The sequence below is a fragment of the Schistocerca piceifrons genome, chromosome 2 (assembly GCF_021461385.2).
Source record: "Schistocerca piceifrons isolate TAMUIC-IGC-003096 chromosome 2, iqSchPice1.1, whole genome shotgun sequence".
NCBI classification, from domain to species: domain Eukaryota; kingdom Metazoa; phylum Arthropoda; class Insecta; order Orthoptera; family Acrididae; genus Schistocerca; species Schistocerca piceifrons.
In genome coordinates this window covers 815,185,565-815,208,506 of record NC_060139.1, presented here as the reverse complement: position 1 = coordinate 815,208,506, position 22,942 = coordinate 815,185,565, and the positions used below count along the sequence as shown (strand labels likewise).

The window sequence follows — 22,942 nt, the reverse complement described above, 5'->3', positions numbered from 1 at the left end:
CAGAGATACTTAACAGGACTATTAAACAACTCTTCCAGATTTTAACGAGTCCTGAGGATCTGGAAGGTATCGAACGCAATCATCAAAATACCTAATAATAATACTGTGAATTGCACGTTTTATAGGAAATTTACGTAAGGTGCATAGCATCGTTTTTTGGGATTCTGAGACGCTTTATTGATTTCCCTGAATGTCGTTACACGATGACTGTTACGTGCCTGAACAGTACTTTTCTGAGATTGATGTTTCGCAGAGTTTAAGAGTAATTTATCTGTTTTATATATCTCTGTTTATGAGTTGCCATTTATTTTTGAATCGTAATACATATAGTGTACGCGATTTCTCACCTTTTTTGTGACGAGCTCCCAAACACAGAAAAAATCAGAGCAAAGCATACTGTTGGCGCCTTATTCTGCAGCAGATCGACTGTCGCGATTGTAGGCTATGAGTTATTTCCCTGCTTCAGGTTTCCGATAATATGCTACGTAAACAGATTAACATTTGATAGACAAAGTTGCAAGATTCGAGAACAAAAAAGGTGCATAGTACGTCTGAATATAGATTAATTCAAAATACTAACCAGGCCTCGACAATGTAAAATTTGTAACCTCATATAACTCAGTACTATAAAAGTGTAATGTGAAATTAGAAATAAAAATACACTGAGCCCAAATTAAATGAGAAAATGATAAAGATACCTACTTAGCCGTATGAGAAGCTCCTTCTCGCTTCGGTGAGGGCAGGCACCCTTTGTAACAGACTCCAAACGACACAGTAAATGCTGAGGACCCATTATTTTAAACTAACGCCCACAACTCATGAACAACGATCGAAGTTATGTCCAGTTATTTGATCTTCAGTCCCAAGGTAAGTTCGATCCAACTCTCCACGTTAGCCCCTCCTGTGCAAGCTACTGCAGCCGGCATCCAACATGCAAGTGGTACTTACTGTAGTGAGGCCTTAGTTTCCCGCTGCAATTGCTGCCCTCCGCCCCAGACTTCCCTCCATTAACAAATTAAATATTCCTCGATGCCTCAGTACATGCCCTACCAACCTACATCTCGTCTGTGCTGCTTACTATCCGCATTTTACTTCTGTTCACAGTTGCACACCACACACATATTTTCAGAAAACACTTAACTTATTTACAGTGTAAACAAATTTGACGTTTTCAAAACCAATTTCCTTGCTATTGCCAGTCCACATTTTATATTCCATTTTTTTCTCCTACAATCCGGTTTTTTACTGCCAAAATGGTAAAACTTATTAAGAGAGGCGTTCAGCAAGTAATGCAATACCTTTTTTTCTGAAAGCAGGTCAGTTTTATTCGGGATTCGAATACACCATATTATTCTCCACTCTTTTGGATACAAACCCTATACTTCAACATAACTTCCGCTCAATGCGATGTCCTTAAGCCACCTTACTGGAAGGGCCCGTATGCCCGCGCGGTACTACTCTACCGGTGGAATCGGAGCCAACGTCGTACTGTGACAATGGTCGACAAAAAATTGTCACTATCAGCTTGGTAACGCCCAAGTAATTCCGCATAGAAGTTTCTTCGTTTCTCATCATGATATTTTGTTAGACGGCAAGGAACCCAGCGAGTGGACGAATGTGTCAGCACTATCAAGAGAGACGTCCAGTTGAGCAGCGATGTATTTGTTTGAGAGTGTCCGCACGTTCCAACATTGCAGGCCCGAGTCAGCTTTGTGCGAATGGCCAGCACGCGGATGGATGGACATGTTTGCGTGACCTTGTTGCGATGATGACTGACGCTTCGACCAACAACTCACCGTGCTTTTGTTCACTGGTAGGTCTCCGTAAACATTCTGCAAGTGCCTACGAACATCTGCGATGCTCTGGTTTTCTGCCATAAGAAAAGCAATGACGATTCTCCATATGGAACTATAGGGTCTAGAAAGGGAATGTTCCACTATGTCCCAAAACAAATTCCGCGTTTTTGAAACGAAACTGGCAGAGAAAAAAATGTGCTGCATTACTTATTGAACACCCCTCCTACTTTTAGTATCTTATGATCCAGTTCTCTCAGCATCGCCTGATTTGATTCGGCTACATTCTGTTAACCTTGTTTTACTTCCTTTGAAGTTCATCTTTTAAATTGTTTTCTTTCAATAACTCTTGCAAATACTTAGCTGTCTCTGAAAGAGTTACACCATCACAAGCATCTCTCAAAGTTTCTATTTCTTTTACTTCAGTTATTTGTCCAAATTAATTCAGGGTTTCTTGCTGCCTATTCTGCGTGCAGACTGAAAACCTGCAAACCTGCCTCATTCCCTTCTCAGTTGCTGTTACCCCTAATGTTTTTCGGCACTTATAGCTGCTACCTGTTTTCTGTAAAAGTTGTAGACAGTTTTTCTCTCCTTTTATTTTATCTCTGACGACTTGTGAGTTTCAAAGTCAACTTGAAAGTTTCTCGTAAACAACGCGAAAAGTTTTTTTTTTAAATCTACGAATGCTTGAAATGTAGGCTTGTCTTTCTTGTGTAAGGTAAGTCCTAGATCAGTAGTGCCTCGCTGTTGGTACATTTCTCTGGTACCCAGAGTGATCTCCCCCTCCACCTCCCCCAGTTCATTTTCCGTCAGTCGTTCCCTTTGCCTTGCCACGTAAATCTGGCAAAATGTGTCCAAGTTGTGCTATTTAGGATTTAGGGCACATTAGTCACACACACTATCAATGTGTACTGGAAACCATTGACATTTCAGTGGCAATGGGGTAGTGCACTGTCTTTAGTGTACAAGTCGACTGCAGTTTTCTGTTTGAGAATAAACGTATGCTCGTGATCGAACGGTAGATTCCCGAATTGTTTTCTGGTGAGAGATGATATCTGCTCTAGCCGCGGCCTACTGCATGGTCATGACTCTTGCGAAGGTGATTTCTGAAATGTAGATTTGTGCAAAACGTGATATCCTCTGTACAAATGAATATGCGGAAAAAAATCTGTTTGGATGAAGGAACGGGATGTTAGGAAATATACTAAGACACCAGGGAATAACTTCCATTGTACTAGAGGGAGTCATAGAGGGGGGGGGGGGTGACTGTAGCGGAAGTCAGAGGTTGGAATAAACCCAGCAAAACAATTGATGTCGTTCGGTGTAAATGTTTCTCTCAAATGAGTAGGTTACGAGCAATACAGGAGAGGAAGTCTGTAGGGTCGTATTAAACCAGTCAAAAGAAGGGTGGGCAATTAAAAAATACGCCTATGGAATATACTGTATTTTGGTCGTTTAGGCAGGCAGTCCTAGTTATGAGATATATGGTATCAGTTCTCTCCGCGTGTTTTCATTTTTCTGGCACACACTTTCCGCCAGATCGTTATGTATCTGCAGTATGCAGGAACTAGCACCTTTGTATCAATTCACACTCATGCGTGTCTGGTGCTGATGACACACCAATTACACACGCGGACTAGCGTTGTAGATGAGAAAACTAGATCTCGCCGAACACCTGTCTGTATAGCTTCACTGGGAGCTGTTTGTCTTGCAGACACGAAAGAACGTTCAGTCTCTTTGTGAACCGTAGCTGGCAGACGAATGCCGGAACAGTGCATCCTTAATGAGACCACAGCCGATAGTAGCATTGTTTCTCGTGACACCTCATTATTTACTTCATTCCTATAGAGCAAATGTACACCATTTTACTTGTGTCAAAGACTGTGACACAAGGCTATGGAATTATCTCTCAGACGAAATCAGGGAGCGCATATTCCAAAGCTACAAAACACAGCTAATGACCTATTTACTAAACCAACAATAATGTCTCACATTAACTTTAAATTCATCATTTGCAGCTGACCTCGGTCATAATGCCCTTATTAACCCGGATCTTTTTTCTTCCTCGGGGTTTAACTCCAGCAGTAAGCCATTTTCGACCTCCACAGGCATCTTCCATTCCAGTCATTCGGTCCTAGATTTCTGTTGGCCGTTTCTCCAAGTATTTATTCCTCCCATCTTGGCGCTGGCCTTCCTAGGCTTCTTCTTGTGCGCGGCTCCCAGTTTAAACTCTCCACTGGCCGCCTATGGAAGGATATTCTCTGTACATGCGCGTACCACTGAGGTGCTCTATTCTCCAAAGTTTTTGTAATGGAGCACGTTTCTTCTCCATACCCCCTCATTTCGTAACCTACCATGTCTCGTCAGCTGCAAACATCTTCTCATATAGTCCATTTCCACTGTCCTAATTTTCTCCCCAACTTTCACTGTTTGAGGCCATATTTCAGCTCCACACCGTTAGGGTCCTAAATCTAATGGTGCCGACGGGCCGCTGTGTCATCCTCAGCCCACATGCGCCCCTGGATGCGGATATGGAGGTGCATGTGGTCAGCACACCGCTCTCCCGGCCGTATGTCTGTTTACAAGACCTTCTTAGCATCGTACCGAATATTATTGTTCCATGTCATCCCATGCAAAGCGATAGAAGCCCTCCATTGCTCTTCTGTAACGAATACTCTTGCCGCATGTGCCGGAGCTACCTATTATTGTTCCCCTGTTTTTGTAGCTTCTATAGGATTTGGTTTCTCCTCCCTGTCCAATGTACACACTCTGTCTTGTACAGATTTACTCCTAAGTCCCTTTCTCTGTCTTCTATTTAAGCTTTCTCGGCATGTGTTCCACATCCTCTTCATCTTGAGAGAATATTAACTGGTTATCCGCAAATAAAAATGAATGGAGAGGATCGTAACCACTCTTTATTGCCATATCCCAGCATTTCCTGAACCAACGATTCAGTAACAGTTCCAAATAAGTGTTTAACAAAATATGTGACATTTCACAACTTTTGTTTTAGACCTTTGTCAACTAAAATACTTCAGATAATTTATTTTCCAGTTTACTCATTACTCTTATGTTCGTGTACAACTTTTTAACCAAACTGACCACTTTCTTCTCACATTAAATCCTCTCATTGCTTCTCATAATTTTATCTGAGGCACATTGTCATACACTTTCTGCAGGTCCTCAAAGTTCATGCATTAAGGTTTAATTTTTATTTCAGCATGTTTCAGTAACTGTGTGATATAGTGGATGTAATCAAGACATGACCGTCCTTGCCTAAAACCACATTGGTCTTCACTTAAAACTGACATATCCTACTCAAAATACTAGAGAAAAGCCTAGCTGTTACTGACAACACTTATACCTCCATAATTTGTGCACACTCTCTTGTCACCATTTTTATACATCGAGGAGATATATGATTAATTACAATTCATAGGTTAATCCCATGACAGCTTATCACTGAACACTTCAGAAGCTCCATTTGTTTATTTCCCGGAGTTTCATTTTTTTTTGGACAGTCCTGCTTTCACGTCGGCTTCTGTTATTTCTATATCCATTTCTTCTCCTCTGTACTCCAACTTATTTTCCTGGCATAACATTGAAAATTACAGTATCATATTCATTTTTCAGCGGTAATTTTTATAGCGTTTTTTACACTCATTGTTATTTCTTATTTTTTAATAACCTCCTTTGCTTCAGTAGACTTCTTATATCCCAGAGTTCCACCCATGCTACTGTGCAGCGTGTCCCAGTCTTCATTCCCCGCAGTCTTAATATTCATTTTAACCTGTTGTCTGATCTTGACATACAAGGCTCTTGGTTCTGACGTCTTGCCACTTAACCATTTCATAGATGCTTTTTTATTTTAAGGGCTTCTCTTGCTAGTTAAAAAACACTTTCTTTCATATATTTGTCGATAGTTGTGGGATCTTCTATCCTATCCACGTTAAGTTTACTCTGGAACCTAGTTTGATGTAGCATTTTGACACTATATTGTATACATGGTTTGTCTTACAGAACACCTCCTTATATTCTTTAAGTTCATCTTCCAGTCTCGTGATTGTTGGTCTTACCTTGTTACAGCATATTTTCTCCACTGCCATATCATCGCTATCTGCCTCCGTAGCTGAATGGTCAGCGCAGATGGCTACTATGCGGAGGATCCAGGTTCGATTCCCGGTACTGCTAGGGACTTTTTCTTGGTGGGAGGACTGGTGTAAGGAGTGTATCAGAACTCTCCATTACACGAAAGCAGTATAGCCAACTTAACGCTATTCTTTGCATTGTGTAAGCACTTAGCTATCGATAGTAACAATCTGAGGGCGAAACATGGGAACGCGATTCTAGGCATTGTTACGAGACGAGGTCTGTCTGTGAGAGTGGAAGTAGTAGTGTCGATCGAGAGCTCGGAGACAGACGACATGTCAAGCTGTCCTCACATGTAACTTATATGCAACAAATATGTGACGTAACTACAACAAACATGCCTATGTTTGTCAGTGAAAATGGACTCTATAAGCAGCCGGCCGCGGTGGTCTTGCGGTTCTAGGCGCTCAGTCCGGAGCCGCGCGACTGCTACGGTCGCAGGTTCGAATCCTGCCCCGGGCATGGATGTGTGTGATGTCCTTAGGTTAGTTAGGTTTAAGTAGTTCTAAGTTCTAGGGGACTGATGACCATGGATGTTAAGTCCCATAGTGCTCAGAGCCATTTGAACCATTTTTTTTTTTTTTGACTCTATAACCAGCCTGAGCTATCAGTAAACTGAATCTAACCTGCGTAACACTGCATGCGTGTTGTATGAGTGTCAGTTTCATTGTCATTTAAGCCCTTAACAGATCATTACATGAAAAACTCAAAACTAACGTTTGGATAAACTATCTGAATGCGAATCTGAATATGAAAAACTACAGGAACAAATGAACCTATAACAATATGATTTACGAGCAGCCGCTCGACCATGAAATCCAAGTTTTCTCACGTCCCGCGTAAATGTCATAGTACTTGCAGTGGATCCTGATGCAGTTTGGAATTCCTGTGTGACGGTCTGGATAGATGTCTGCCCGTTACACATTCCGACCATATTCACTGTCGGCGGTCTCTGTCAGTCAACAGACGAGGTCGGCCTGTACTGTTTTGTGCTGTACGTGTCCCTTTACGTTTCCACTTCACTATCACATGGGAAACAGTGGACCTAGGGATGTTTATGAGTGTGGAAATCTCGCATACAGACGTATGACACAAGTGACACCCAGTCACCTGACCACGTTCAAAGTCCGTGTGTTCCGCCTAGCGCCCCATTCTGCTCTCTCACGATGTCTAATGACTGCTGAGGTCTCTGATATGGAGTACCTGGCAGTAGGTGGCAGCACAATGCACTCAATATGAAAAACGTTTGTTTTTGGGAGTGTCTGGATACTTTTGATCACAGAGTTTATTACATTAAATTGCGTTAAACCAAATGATGCAATAGGTGGAAGGCATAGCAAGCGACGTAGGGACGCAAAACTGGCGGACGGAGACAACAGAACAGCGCCAAGGTAGCGTCACAGCAGAACAGAGAGGCTTAGGACATCGACTGTGTTGGACGCGGGAAGGGATGTTGCGAGTGATGTGGGAGTGCTGTAGACGTATTGAGATAACGAAAAAATTTTAGACGGGGTACTGAGGGCATAAGATTGGCATCACTACTGAGCAAGAAAATAAGAAAATTATGGAACAAGTTTTAATTTAACGAAGTGGCGAACAAAGTTAATTTGAGTTAATAAAATCTGTGAACGCATTGGGAATATGTAAAACTACCGACGTTTCGGTCAGTAAACAAAAACACCCTGAAGGAGGTCATTTGCGATTGTGACCGAATCGTTGGTAGTTCACATATTGCAAACGAGGTCACAAACCCAGAAAAAATTTATTGACCGTGACAATGGCCGCGGAAGCCTACGTTTATAAAGTTAATTTGGTGCAAAGAGTGATCTCGTTATATTATAAGAGTGGATTCAGAAAACGAATTTGAAATAATAAGTGATAACTCAAAAGAAATAAGTGTAAATCTATAATTTCCTTAAATCACTTACCTACGAATCAATGACAAGAAAAGATAGACGCTCTCAAGTTGAGTTCACCTTCATCTTAAGGGTAACGCAGAGCAGATTATACGCATGTGTAACAGAGTACTTCTTCAAAGCAGAAGGAACATCAGAACATTGTTTCAAGCTAAAGACTTGGGAACCACAGTGATCAAAATTAAGGTTTGTAAGACGCATATACTTCCACTAACACTGCATAGCACTCAGTTTACATTACACGAACGAACACAAAAACCAGTTACACAAATACCCTTTAAAAAGTAACACCTTCATGTTAAAGAACAGTGAAAACGCAGGAATAGACACGTTATACTTTGTTTTCAGTGCCAGGACATTAACAAACAGTTAAATAGTTTAAAACGAAGGTCCACGTTATAATACACTTGACCACTTAGCAACAAACAAACTCGAGCAAATAAAGGGGCGTATTGACAAATACCAGGCCGTTATATCGAGACTGAATACCATAACATCAAAATCCACCAAAAGGAAAAGCAAAACATAGAAGTTGAAAAAGCGGATAAATTTTTGCTCAACACATTCCTGAGAGGGCATCTCTCTTCCTTCGATACTAACTATGTAAGTGAAGACAAATGTGCCCCAAATTCAGAGAAATAGTGTTGACTGAAAACGAGATGTTATCTACATCTACATCTACATCCATACTCCGCAAGCCACCTGACGGTGTGTGGCGGAGTGTACCATGAGTACCTCTATCGGTTCTCCCTTCTATTCCAGTCTCGTATTGTTCGTGGAAAGAAGGATTGTCGGTATGCCTCTGTGTGGGCTCTAATCTCTCTGATTTTATCCTCATGGTCTCTTCGCAAGATATACGTAGGAGGGAGCAATATACTGCTTGACTCTTCGGTGAAGGTATGTTCTCGAAACTTTGACAAAAGCCCGTACCGAGCTACTGAGCGTCTCTCCTGCAGAGTCTTCCACTGGAGTTTATCTATCATCTCCGTAACGCTTTCGCGATTACTAAATGATCTTGTAACGAAGCGCGCTGCTCTCCGTTGGATCTTCTGTATCTCTTCTATCAACCCTATTTGGTACGGATCTTACACTGGTGAGCAATATTAAAGCAGTGGGCGAACAAGCGTACTGTAACCTACTTCCTTTGTTTTCGGATTGCATTTCCTTAGGATTCTTCCAATGAATCTCAGTCTGGCATTTGCTTTACCGACGATCAACATTATATGATCATTCCATTTTAAATCACTCCTAATGCGTACTCCCAGATAATTTATGGTATTAACTGCTTCCAGTTGCTGACCTGCTATTTTGTAGGTAAATGATAAAGGATCTATCTTTCTGTGTATTCGGAGCACATTACACTTGTCTACATTGAGATTCAATTGCCATTCCCTGCACCATGCGTCAATTCGCTGCAGATCCTCCTGCATTTCAGTACAATTTTCCATTGTTACAACCTCTCGATACACCACAGCATCATCCGCAAAAAGCCTCAGTGAACTTCCGATGTCATCCACAAGGTCATTTATGTATATTGTGAATAGCAACGGTCCTATGACACTCCCCTGCAGCACACCTGAAATCACTCTTACTTCGGAAGACTTCTCTCCATTGAGAATGACATGCTGCGTCCTGTTATCTAGGAACTCCTCAATCCAATCACACAATTGGTCTGATAGTCCATATGCTCTTACTTTGTTCATTAAACGGCTGTGGGGAACTGTATCGAACGCCTTGCGGAAGTCAAGAAACACGGCATCTACCTGTGAACCCGTGTCTATGGCCCTCTGAGTCTCGTGGACGAATAGCGCGAGCTGGGTTTCACATGACCGTCTTTTTCGAAACCCATGCTGATTCCTACAGAGTAGATTTCTTGTCTCCAGAAAAGTCATTATACTGGAACACAGTACGTGTTCCAAAATTCTACAACTGATCGACGTTAGAGATATAGGTCTATAGTTCTGCACATCTGCAGAGTAAACTAATAAGAGATGGAACAGATCCCTCACGGCACGCAAAATACATCAGGGCACAGTCGCAGAGGGAACGAAAAACCATGCGAGATTGAACAGAATGGACCGCACGATTCCTAGTTATACTGAGATCTTAGTCACGTGATTTTTTTCTGGGGATCTAAGGCACCGAAAGTGGATACAGTATTCGAACTGCAGAAAAGGGCCATAAGAATAACAACTAGAAGTTCAAATGGCTCTGAGCACTATGAGACTTAACATCTATGGTCATCAGTCCCCTAGAACTTAGAACTACTTAAACCTAACTAACCTAAAGACATCACACAACACCCAGTCATCACGAGGCAGAAAAAATCCCTGACCCCACCGGGAATCGAACCCGGGAACCCGGGCGCGGGAAGCGAGAAAGCTACCGCACGACCACGAGCTGCGGACACAACTAGAAGTGGTAGTCTGGGTTGTTGTAGAGAATTCTGTAAAAAACTGGGAATTTTTACTACACCGAGTACATCTACCAATGTCTTGCACGTGTCAGGGAAGATAATACGAGCACTAAACATTTCACGAATAGTTCTATGCTTAATCATGGAACGACAGTCGGTTTGAAATCACATTTACGAAGGAAAAACGAATTCCTGGGAATAAAATTACGTAACAGTTTGTCCAAGAAAATGAAAAAATTAACAAAATACATAGCTTCAAAAAGGCTGCTAAAATGTCCACCACAAATATTGCATACTACACAATCAGAGGATTCAATGTAGCGGTTGACGATCTCGCCTTGTCACATTAAAATACATATTACAAAGTTTATTGCATGATGAGTAACTATAACATTCTTTAAAGATTCATTTCTTGTCACTACTAACAGTTATGGTCTTTTACCTGGGAATACAATGTTGTTCCCACCAGCAAAAATATTTTTTCACAACGTCTAACACTGTCTTCCAGACAGTGATGTATGTCAGAAACAATAACGGGAAGGAGACGCTGCCTAGAAAGACTCTTACGTTAACATACTTGGGAACTGATAAATGTTTCACTAAAATTTTTTGCCTGTGGTAATTTTGCCCCTTATTTTTCAGATATGATTGGAGCCAGTCACTGGCATTTCCTTTAAGTCATTCTGAGTTTTTTAGTAGATATTTTCGGTCATGTGTAGCAGTGGCCTGCGCTAGATCTACAAATATATCTGTGACACAGGTATTGTCGTCTAGTGGAACAAGAATCAGGTTTATGGACTATACTATAGCTGAGGGGCTGAATCTGTACTTCTACTACTACGGAAACCAAACTATGCTTCACTGAAGATGTTACATTTACTGCAATAATTCATTATATGTCTTTCACAGCAACTCTAATATTTTTGAGAACGATCACAATAGAAAAATGAGCTTTCTATCATTTACATCAAATGATGGGTACCTACTATTTCGTAATGTTGGAGAATACGGTGCCAGCTCATATATACACTCCTGGAAATGGAAAAAAGAACACATTGACACCGGTGTGTCAGACCCACCATACTTGCTCCGGACACTGCGAGAGGGCTGTACAAGCAATGATCACACGCACGGCACAGCGGACACACCAGGAACCGCGGTGTTGGCCGTCGAATGGCGCTAGCTGCGCAGCATTTGTGCACCGCCGCCGTCAGTGTCAGCCAGTTTGCCGTGGCATACGGAGTTCCATCGCAGTCTTTAACACTGGTAGCATGCCGCGACAGCGTGGACGTGAACCGTATGTGCAGTTGACGGACTTTGAGCGAGGGCGTATAGTGGGCATGCGGGAGGCCGGGTGGACGTACCGCCGAATTGCTCAACACGTGGGGCGTGAGGTCTCCACAGTACATCGATGTTGTCGCCAGTGGTCGGCGGAAGGTGCACGTGCCCGTCGACCTGGGACCGGACCGCAGCGACGCACTGATGCACGCCAAGACCGTAGGATCCTACGCAGTGCCGTAGGGGACCGCACCGCCACTTCCCAGCAAATTAGGGACACTGTTGCTCCTGGGGTATCGGCGAGGACCATTCGCAACCGTCTCCATGAAGCTGGGCTACGGTCCCGCACACCGTTAGCCCGTCTTCCGCTCACGCCCCAACATCGTGCAGCCCGCCTCCAGTGGTGTCGCGACAGGCGTGAATGGAGGGACGAATGGAGACGTGTCGTCTTCAGTGATGAGTCGCTTCTGCCTTGGTGCCAATGATGGTCGTATGCGTGTTTGGCGCCGTGCAGGTGAGCGCCACAATCAGGACTGCATACGACCGAGGCACACAGGGCCAACACCCGGCATCATGGTGTGGGGAGCGATCTCCTACACTGGCCGTACACCACTGGTGATCGTCGAGGGGACACTGAATAGTGCACGGTACATCCAAACCGTCATCGAACCAGTCGTTCTACCATTCCTAGACCGGCAAGGGAACTTGCTGTTCCAACAGGACAATGCACGTCCGCATGTATCCCGTGCCACCCAACGTGCTCTAGAAGGTGTAAGTCAACTACCCTGGCCAGCAAGATCTCCGGATCTGTCCCCCATTGAGCATGTTTGGGACTGGATGAAGCGTCGTCTCACGCGGTCTGCACGTCCAGCACGAACGCTGGTCCAACTGAGGCGCCAGGTGGAAATGGCATGGCAAGCCGTTCCACAGGACTACATCCAGCATCTCTACGATCGTCTCCATGGGAGAACAGCAGCCTGCATTGCTGCGAAAGGTGGATATACACTGTACTAGTGCCGACATTGTGCATGCTCTGCTGCCTGTGTCTATGTGCCTGTGGTTCTGTCAGTGTGATCATGTGATGTATCTGACCCCAGGAATGTGTCAATAAAGTTTCCCCTTCCTGGGACAATGAATTCACGGTGTTCTTATTTCAATTTCCAGGAGTGTATATATTATAATATACAGTCACCACCATAAGCACACTATTAAGTTCAGTGCATACATAACGAAAAATTTACACAACACTAATGATTCACCTTGAGTTACTTATGAAAAGATCTCGTCCGTCCCGGCGGACGGCCGGATATTTAACTAAAGGATCGAAGTGCGGCTTATACATGGTGATGCTTAGAACAAATGAGTAGAAAGCAATCGCCAAGCAATTTCGAAGATGATCAGGCTGCAAGCCAGGGCAGAAGACACGCCGAACACACACACGATCTCAGCCTGTCCGGCAAGGCGACAAACCCCATTGGCCTCACATATCAGACCATTTCTGTATCAGCAAATAATTCACGCGGCAGACAAATTCAACTCGTGATTCGCCTTTTGCAAGACCATGCAAGGCTTACTAACTACACGACTCTTCGTAACCTAACTGAAAACCAAACTGAGACATTTACCGAATAAAAGAACAATTAAAATTATACTGACTTAACAAAAGCTCGGCCTTTCATATTAAAGAAAGTCTAAAACCAAAACTGGGCGAAGAGCACACTAACTAAAATACTACACCAAATTAACACTGCCTGGAACCTTTAAAACAAGCAGTAGAATTCTATTCCCTTTTGCATTTACCGAAATAATTAGACTCCGCTCCGCGGAAATAGCACTTCAGAGCCTTAGACTTCGTAACTTCAGTACAACACTCTCTTATTCAGAACCGTCCTTAACTGATCTCCGGCAGATACAACATGCCACCATAAATTTCACAAATCTTAACAGGTTAACAGCAGAATATGAATCATACGTAACTTCATGTTTCCAGTTGGCTCCCTTATGCTGGTTATTGTGGGTATGGATAACCCAAGCATCCACACACCCAATATTTTTGATTCAATAAAACCTACAATAGCGGCCATCTTCTGGTTTTCCGATGTTTGAATAGGTGCTGCACATTTGGTGCAGCACGCCTACTACAATTCTGGTATCGTCGCAGTCCTCTATAATGTGTGGTTTCTTACTGACTCCACTGATAGTGAAGTGATCGTGAGCAGCCGACAGCGGGACAACCATTTTATTTTGTTTTGCTTTGTATGAAACTAGTGTTTTTTCTTTATCAAAACAAAACAAAGACGTACCTATATTTCTATATTTCTGTTTTTCGTGGACGATAGTTCAAGTTTGTTGCAGCGAATAGTGCCAACCAGTTTGGGTTTATCCTTCAAAAGATCGTCTGCCAGTTTCACTGAGGTAAACCAGTTGTCTATGGTGATGTTTCTGTTTGACCCTCCAAGAGTCTTGGTCCTTTCCTTTACATAAAATTCCCCGAGGGGCATTCCATTTGCCTCTGTGTTTTCCATAGTAAGGAGACCTGTCGACCATGTACTTTGTTTTTGTATTACGGGCTATTACTATTTTGATCCTAAATTTATTTGGTTGGGACGTATATGCGGAAAGGAAGTCGTCCACGAAAACCCAACAGTTGGTCATCTAGGGCAACAAATAGGGCCGCGCGGGATTAGCCGAGCAGTCTGCCGGCACGGTAGCTCAGCGTGTTAGGTCAGAGGGCTGCGTGCTCTCTGTAATGAAAAAACTAAGTCAAAGAATCAACGATCAACCGGAACGGGTGTCTTATGACGTCCGCCCAGATCAAAAACGCAACGAACTATATCGAAAAAAAAGAAAAAAAGCGGTCTAAGGCGCTGCAGTCATGGACCGTGCGGCTGGTCCCGGATAGCGGATAGGGTTCGAGTCCTGCCTCGGGCATGGGTGTATGTATGTGTCCTTAGAACAATTTAGGTTAAGTAGTGTGCAAGCTTAGGGACTGATGACCCCAGCAGTTAAGTCCCCTAAGATTTCACACACATTTCAACATTTTTTTTAACAACAAATGGGCGTGGCTTATAACAAGTTGTGCAGTTATGAACAAGCTGTTCGCCAAATTTCGCGTATTGATGCGAAATAATCGTTTTCTCTTCTAGCTTGACGAGTTTCTTTGTTATCAAATCTCAAGCATGAGACTAAAAATTAAAACCTTTCGGAACTCATTGTGGCTTCCTATAGAGAACCACGTAAATCAGTATTGAACATTTCTCTTACAGACAGATGATTGTTTAACAACGCTGCTGTTATCTGTTATTGAGAAGATTCCAAGAAGGGCTTTTATCTGTGCTACGCAGGTTTGGTTTTCTGCGTATGTTGTTGTTTTGTGTCTTGATCCCTCCTGTTTATTTCTTCATTGGTATGTGCCGCTATAGGGTTTACCATCTTAGCCGTGGAAAACAGAAAATGTCTCCTGAGGAGTGTTCGCTGCCTCAATCTGTCTAATGTGTCCTTGAATGAAGTGGATAATGTTTTTATTTGGCGTGTGACAACTTGGACGACTGGCAGATATTGCGTACCCCAGTGGTAATTGTTCTTACCTTTTAGAACCTTTCTTGGTGGCAACGCAATATTTTTATTTCTTCATGGTGACGAAATCCTATCATCTTCTTCACTTACGGATGTGGATCCGTTAGAGTTTTCAGATTCAAGCTGCTTCTGTTTCCGTCCACTTTGTCCAAGCACGAGATTGTCTCTGGAACTGCTTCGATTCATGTCAGTATTTGACCCTGGGATATCTTCACGATCTAAATCAGTCATTACTATTTCATCAATCTCTACATTATCAATTTCTTTGCTGGAACCAGAATCGCTGCCAGATCCATTTTCATCTATTTCTTCTACAAAAATTTTCGTAAGCTCTTCTTCAGTACACGCAGAATACTTATCTAAAATAATTTAAAATAAAAATTCAAATATAGATGTATGCACTTTATACTATCGTATGTACTTGTTCAGCCAATATTATTGAATGCACTTACTTTATGTAATTCTGAATGCGTAGACACGGACTCTCGTAAAATTTTTGACAGAGCAGTCAGTACCGTTGAATCAAACAAACGATTTCCAAGAATGCATACTCTCCGAAGGAAAGATAGAAAGCTATAATCTAGTACAGCACTGTGGTGCGAAAAAAGTAACAAATTAAGCAATGTTACCAACCGTACGTCATCAAAATGACGAGGCTTTGTGATGTAGGATTAATGCAAGAGACTCAGTAATTAGTGTAAAGAGCAGGAGGTAAACAGACGCGCGACTGCTCTTGATGGCCTCTCCTCCGCGACTAGCTTGCCAGCTCTAACCTCCAACCTGCAACATAAGGCAGGCATTTGCTGCCTTGTCTTTCGGCAATCAGCGCAGCCAGAAATTTTGTTCGACTATATAATTATTTTTAAAATGCTGTTTGTTATATTAATTCATGATCCAGTCACATAGTTTTTCTAAGTTTGGTGAAGGACAAGCGTCAGAAATTTAAAGACTTGGTCTTTGATAATTCCATTTCGTATTTTGTATTATTTTTTAAGAGGACAAAGGTCCGAATTATTATGTTATATTGTTATTGCGATTCTGTAATTCTGTAATAATGAAATGTGTTTTTTCTGAAATTTAAATTGTTTACCAACCACGAGTTTGTCCGTCAGCAAAGATCCCTAGCTTCTTACCTCCTTTGAGTAGCTGTGCTTAAATTGCATTTTGGTTTCTCTAGCACGTAATTTGAGCAGGAATACAGCTCAGAGAATATAATAATCCCACTCCCGAAGAAATCATGTGTTGACAGGTGTGAAAATTACCGAACTATCAGTTTAATACATCACGGCTACAAAATGCTACCACGAATTCGGCACAGACGAATGGAAAAACTGGTACAAGCCGACCTCTGCAAAGATCAGTTTGGATTCTGTAAAAATTTTGGAACACGTGAGGCAATACCGACCCTACGACTTATCTTAGAAGACAGATTAAGGAAAGACAAACCTATGTTTCTTGCATTTGTAGACTTAGAAAAAGCTTTTGAAACTGTTGATTGAATTCTCTCTTTCAAATTATCTAGGTGACAGTAGTCAAATACAGGGAGCGAAAGGCTGTTTAAGGTTTGTATAGAAAACAGATGTCAGACAGAAGAGTCGCGGGGCATGAAAGGGAAGCGATGGTCGGGAAGGGAATAAGACAAATGGTTCAAATGGCTCTGAGCACTATGGGACTTAACATCTGTGGTCATCAGCCCCTAGAACTTAGAACTACTTAAACCTAACTAACCTAAGGACATCACACACATCCATGCCCGAGGCAGGATTCGAACCTGCGACCGTAGCGGTCACGCGGTTCCAGACTGAAGCGCTTAGAACCGCACGGCCACACCGGCCGGGTGGAATAAGACAGTGTTGTAGTCTATCCCCAATGTTATTCAATCTGTATACCAAGCAAGCAGTGAGGGAAACAAAAGAAAAATTTGGAGTAGGAATTATAATCCATGTAGAAGAAATAAAAACTTTGAGATTTGTCGAAGACATTGTAATTCTGTCAGAGACAGCAAAGGACCTGGAAGAGCAGTTGAACGGAATGGACAGTGTCTTGAAAGGAGGATATAAGATGAACATCAACAAAAGCAAAACGAAGATAATGGAATGTAGTCGAATTAAATGAGGTGATGCTGTGGGAAGTAGATTAGGAAATGAGACACTTGAAATGGTAGATGAGTTTTGCTATTTGGGAGCAAAATAACGGATGATGGTCGAAGTAGAGATGATATAAAACGTAGACAGATAATGGCAAGGAAAGCGTTTCTGAAGAAGAGAAATTTGTTATCATCGAGTGTAGATTTGTATCATTAAGTCGCTTCTGAAAGTATTTGTATGGAGTGTAGCCATGTATGGAAGTGAAATGTGGACGATAAATAGTTTAGACAAGAAGAGAATAGATGATGTCGAAATGTGGTGCTACAGAAGAATGCTGAAGATTGTACGGGTAGATACGTAAGTAATAAGAAGGTACTGAATAGAAGAGGAATTTGTGGCACAACTTGATTAGAAGAAGGGATAGGTTGATAGGACACGTTCTGAGGCATCAAGGGATTACCAATTTAGTATTGGAGGGAAGCGTGGAGGGTAAAAACCGTAGAGGGAGACCAAGGGATGAATACACTAAGCAGATTCAGAAGGGTGTAGGTTGCAGCAGTTACACAGAGATGAAGAAGCTTGCGCAAGTGAGAATAGCATGGTGAGCTGCATCAAACCAGTTTCTGGACTGAAGACCATAACAACAACAACATGAATGGCTGCACCAGAATACTGACATGTGCACAACTCAGCTACTGTATTAGGTGGCTATACATTCTTCTTTTTATGTAACCGTGCTGCTGCATTGGATACAGAAAGAATGATTAAATAGTTATGTACATAAGTTGTTTTCCTTTTATTTTAAAATTGTTAATGAGCTGCTCTTAAATACAAGTATGTGCACAATTCACTGTCAGAAAGTCACGTTTTTTAACCTCTAAGGTGCCTTTTCTAAATCAATAATTTTTATCACCAGCAAAAGACACACAATAACCTACACTGCCCTTGCTCTGAGGCTGTGAAAAGACGTCTGTACTCTTCATCTACACCAGCCATGTAAATGAACAGTTCTCCACCGGAAGATGATGGAGTGAACCGTCGATACGCTTAGTGGCAAAATAAACAAGCGAGTGTGTTACGTTTCCCACAGACGGCCCCTGCCATGCAGACTACACCCAAGACACTCCTATGTGCCATATAACATACACCAGCACTTGCAAGCGCAACCAAGAGGAAAATAATTCTTCAAAACAAACAGAACTTGCTAGAGACTAATGCGAACCTTTTTTTGCAGAGGTCGCCTCACAGATACAGGGAAAGTTGAAGTACTCCGCCTGCCTCCGCCGGCTTTATAAGGCCAGCGCAGCAACAGTTACAGCCAGTTCCTCGCCGAGCTAGGACCAGCTCCGACGGACCTCACCGACGCTCTTGATGAATGGTCGTCTACAAGTTATTTGTTTTTGTGTGTATATAGTGATTGTCCGAGAATTGTAGTTCAGTTTTAATAAACGACATTATACTGAGTGATCTACAATACTGAGTATTCTCCAGACTCACTCTCAGAAAGTGTTTTATTTGTATTGATCATCAGTTGTAGCCCTCATGGCTCAGAGCACTATGGGACTTAATTTCTGAGGTCATCAGTCCCCTAGAACTTAGAACTACTTAAACCTAACTAACCTAAGGACATAACACACACCCATGCCCGAGGCAGGATTCGAACCTGTGACCGTGGCGGTAGCGCCTAGAACCGCTCGGCCACCTCGGCCGGTGCAGCCCTCATAATGCTGACCCTTATGGACGAAATGTTCATAGTAATTTGGCGAAAATTGTTTGGAGAAAATCTTGTGTGGAAAGTAAGGATCGTCGGTTGTACCTGAGGAAGGGCAGTCCTGAAGACGCTGATGTGCCGTGCGGGCTCCGGCGGCGGGGGGCTGAGGGTGGCGACGGCGGCCGTGTTGGCCCAGGAGACACGCCGGCCGCCGCAGTGCTGCGAAGACGGCGGCGGCGTCGCCGGAGGCGCCTCACAGTCCGCCTCGTCCTTGCTGCAACACAGGGGACACGTCCAGTCACTGTGCCTGGGGCAAAGCTACAGTTACCACATCGAAACATAAAGTTGTTCGTTTGTTGGTACAGGCTGGAATCCCCGCGCTGCAGTAATGTAACACTCCGCAAAAGGGGCCAAAACAAAATGGAATAGCCCACTGATAAAGTGGAGTACCGTGAATTTGAACGGGTACATCGCTACTACAGTCCATTGTGAGCTCGCGGACATGTACGTCAAAAAAATTCTTCATTATATTACGCTGTGGTTACATGATGCAGACACTTCCACTGTGGTCAGACAAGTCTGATATACGATGAAAGAAACGTCAGACCATCTGTTTGTGAAGAACCGGGAATCGCAATAGGAGGCACTTGTGCTCGAAATTTACTAGATCACCATACAAGTATAAGGGAAAATGTGAAAATCAGTGAAGGATTGACTCTCAAGTTCTTCTACGATATTTTGAACACGAACGACGTCGCTACCCACTAGGTTCGGCGACTGATCACACACATTCAGGAACTCCACGGAACCAATGTAGCAGTGGCAGCGTTTCAACTGTGTCAGGCCGATCCATAAAAATTTCTTTAGGAACCTAATCAACATGGACAAGTGCTGAATTTACAACTATTACCCAGAGACAAAGGAGCAGAGCATGTGTATTCGCCTCAATCGAGAACAGGAAAGACCCAAACTACATCCGGCAAGGTGAAGCTGAGTATTTTATCGACTGCCCTGGTGTGGTGCTAACAGAGTATGCTCGTAAGGGGCCAACACTTCCAGCAGCTTCCTACCTAAACCCCTTGACGGAGTTACGGGAGGCAGTCAAGACGTAACGCCGCGAAAAGCTGTCGATGAGGGTGTTTTCCTCGAACACACCGTTTAGGCTCGTTCTGCACAGGACACAGCCACACATGTGGCTTCTTTGTCTATAAAATCTAGCTTCGTAATCCCTGTTGTTCTGACGCGGCACCCAATCAGTGTCTTCTCTCTCTCTCTGTGTTCAGATGAGGAACCCACTGCCTGCGAGGGATGTAAAGAACGACGACGAGGTTATTTTTCTGGTGGCTGTTTCCTGAACACCCAAAATGCATGTCTCTGCCAAGTCAGCCATCGTTGGAAAACGTGTGTCGCATCGATCTGAGTATATGGAGAGAAGGACTAGCTCCATCACCAGGTTTGAGGTGACCGATTAATTTTTTTTGGGGTGATAACCAAAGGCTTATGTCACCCCTCGCGCAGCAGAATAACTGACGTTTGTCACACGTGGCGGAATATGGTCATTCCACTCGTCGCGTCGGCCCTACACTAACAAGGGAAACACGCATCCACAGGGTCATAAATTTTACTTACATTTCGCACGGCTGTAGCGCTCTGCACTTCTGAAGCAATTACCAGAAATCGTTCATAGTTTTACGAACCTGATGAATACCAAAGGAGGCCGTCAGCCACCGAGCAACAGCGTTAGTGCAACTGGCTAAGGCAGTAGACGAGAACTCTGTACTTACCGCAATTGGAGCTCTATTTTTGTAGCCTTCCATAAACACCTGTATCGCTATGACGAATCGCATTTGTTCGAAAAAGAACAACAACAGTGGTGACTTGTAATTGGAAACCATCGAGGTCAGGAAATTCACTGAAAACGGGATGGAAAACTGGAAAACACAGCTATTTATCGGAGAAGAAAGTTACAGGCTACCTTATATTAAGAGAATCATTTTGCCCCGCCTTCCCTGCTGTTCATCATTGCCTTTATTCCATTATCAACCACCTTAAAGAAAGTAAACAAGAATTATCACCAAGCCAGAAATTCTAAAAAATACCCCATCTGATGCACATGGATGACATGAAGCTCTGCGGAAAATAGGAAACAGAAATCCAGTCTCTGACGAATATCGCTCGAATCGTCAGCAATGACATCAGCGTGAAATTTGGCTTAGGCACACAGAAGGCAAAATCCCAGAATATGAAGACATCGAAATGCCAAACAGACAAACCATCAACTGCCACCAGCTAGAAGCCTACAAATAGATAGGCATTTTGCACCGGAACACTGTTAAGCACGGCCATATAAAACATGTGGTCAGCAAACGGTACATCCAAAGAGTCACAAATATTTTGAAAAGAAAACTGAACGCCGGGAACGGCAGCAAGGCACTTAGTACTTGAGTCATTACCGTCATCAGATACACTGCACCTACTGTGAACTGGACGCAAGTAGAGTTGCATAATCTCCACCCTCGCAGTGTTGTCGACGGGCTGCATTTGTCCAGAAAAACAAGCGGCAGAGATCTGATTGGTTTGTTTTTGGGGATGGAGACCAGACAGCGTGGTCATCGGTCTCATCGGATTAGGGAAGGACGGGGAAGGAAGTCGGCCGTGCCCTTTGAAAGGAACCATCCCGGCATTTGCCTGGAGCGATTTAGGGAAATCACGGAAAACCTAAATCAGGATGGCCGGACGCGGGATTGAACCGTCGTCCTCCCGAATGCGAGTCCAGTGTTTAACCACTGCGCTACCTCGCTCGGTGGCAGAGATCTCTCGAAAATGAGGCAGACAGTGGAAGAACAGAAACATACATTGTCAGATTGTATAAAAGATTGTAGTCAACAAAAGAAGGCTTCTCAGTGTACTGTAAACCAAGAAAGAATATTGGGAAGGTACACTCCACTATCGGACAGATAGCCTGCGCAATAAAGCACTGCATCGGTAGCTTTTGGAGAAGATTGAAGATAAAGTAAATAGAGAAAAAGATCTGGTCTTGGCCTTCCAATGGAACCCTAAAGGACGATTGATTTTTGTTACAGAGGAACAAGAACTAATGTCTTCAAAGCCAAAATCAAGAAATGAGCAAAACTTTCTGCTATGAAAATGCTGAAGCAATACAGAATATCATGAGCTGTTGCAAAAAGATCGCTCACAGTGATTACAAGCAGAGGCACAATGATGTGCACAAATTATTCTTTGGAACTTATGCTAAAATTGACAGTTGCCAGTGGCAAGCAACAAGCCACAGCGAATTGTCGAAAACTAACGTGACTGTTTACTATGGAACTTCCGACTTTAGACAGATCGGGTGCTAGAACACAATACACCAGACATCACAATCCTGGAGAAAAGAATGTGCGGATCGTTGACACTGCCATCTCAGATAATAGCAGAATCGACGAAAGACTTGAAAACTTCGTCATACACGAGGATTTTAAAACCAAACTAAAAAAAAAAAAATGGCTCCAAGCACTTTGGTACTTAAGATCTGAGGTCATCAGTCCCCTAGACTTAGAACTACGAGTACTTAAACTTAAGTAACCCAAGGACATCACACACATCCATGCCCGAGGCAGGACTCGAGCCTGCGACCGCAGCAGCAGCAGCGCCTAGAGCCGCTCGACCACAGCGGCCGGCGAAACCGAACTACAGCGATTCTGGCTGACAGCACTTTCCGGCACACTCCAAGAGAAAAGTGTCAAAAGATCTTAGTGGGCACTTGAAAACGTTTGGGATTGGTAAGACATCCATCTGCTAACTACAAAATCCCCTTTACTGGGATCTGCACGAATTATCAGCCAACACACCACGCAGCCCTTTACGCTTGGGAAGCGTCCAACTAATGATAAAATACGAAATCCGACGGAGAACGATTCGCTGTGTTGTCTGTTATACTGATCATAATGATAATCATAGTGTCACAGTTGTGGCGAGAATCAGTGTAGGTTTATTAAAACATTCATTCGCGTACT

The 22,942-nt window shown here is 43.2% G+C and overlaps 1 protein-coding gene across 1 annotated transcript in view; it reads right to left on the bottom strand.

Moving 5' to 3' along the window:
* The window catches only part of LOC124775891 (facilitated trehalose transporter Tret1-like), a 349,558-nt gene that overhangs the window by 134,719 nt on the left and 191,897 nt on the right, over positions 1-22,942 (bottom strand). The window contains exon 2 of the mRNA XM_047250726.1: positions 19,032-19,200. Within this exon, the coding sequence (XP_047106682.1) occupies positions 19,032-19,200 (169 nt within the window). The remainder of the gene's footprint in view (positions 1-19,031; positions 19,201-22,942) is intronic.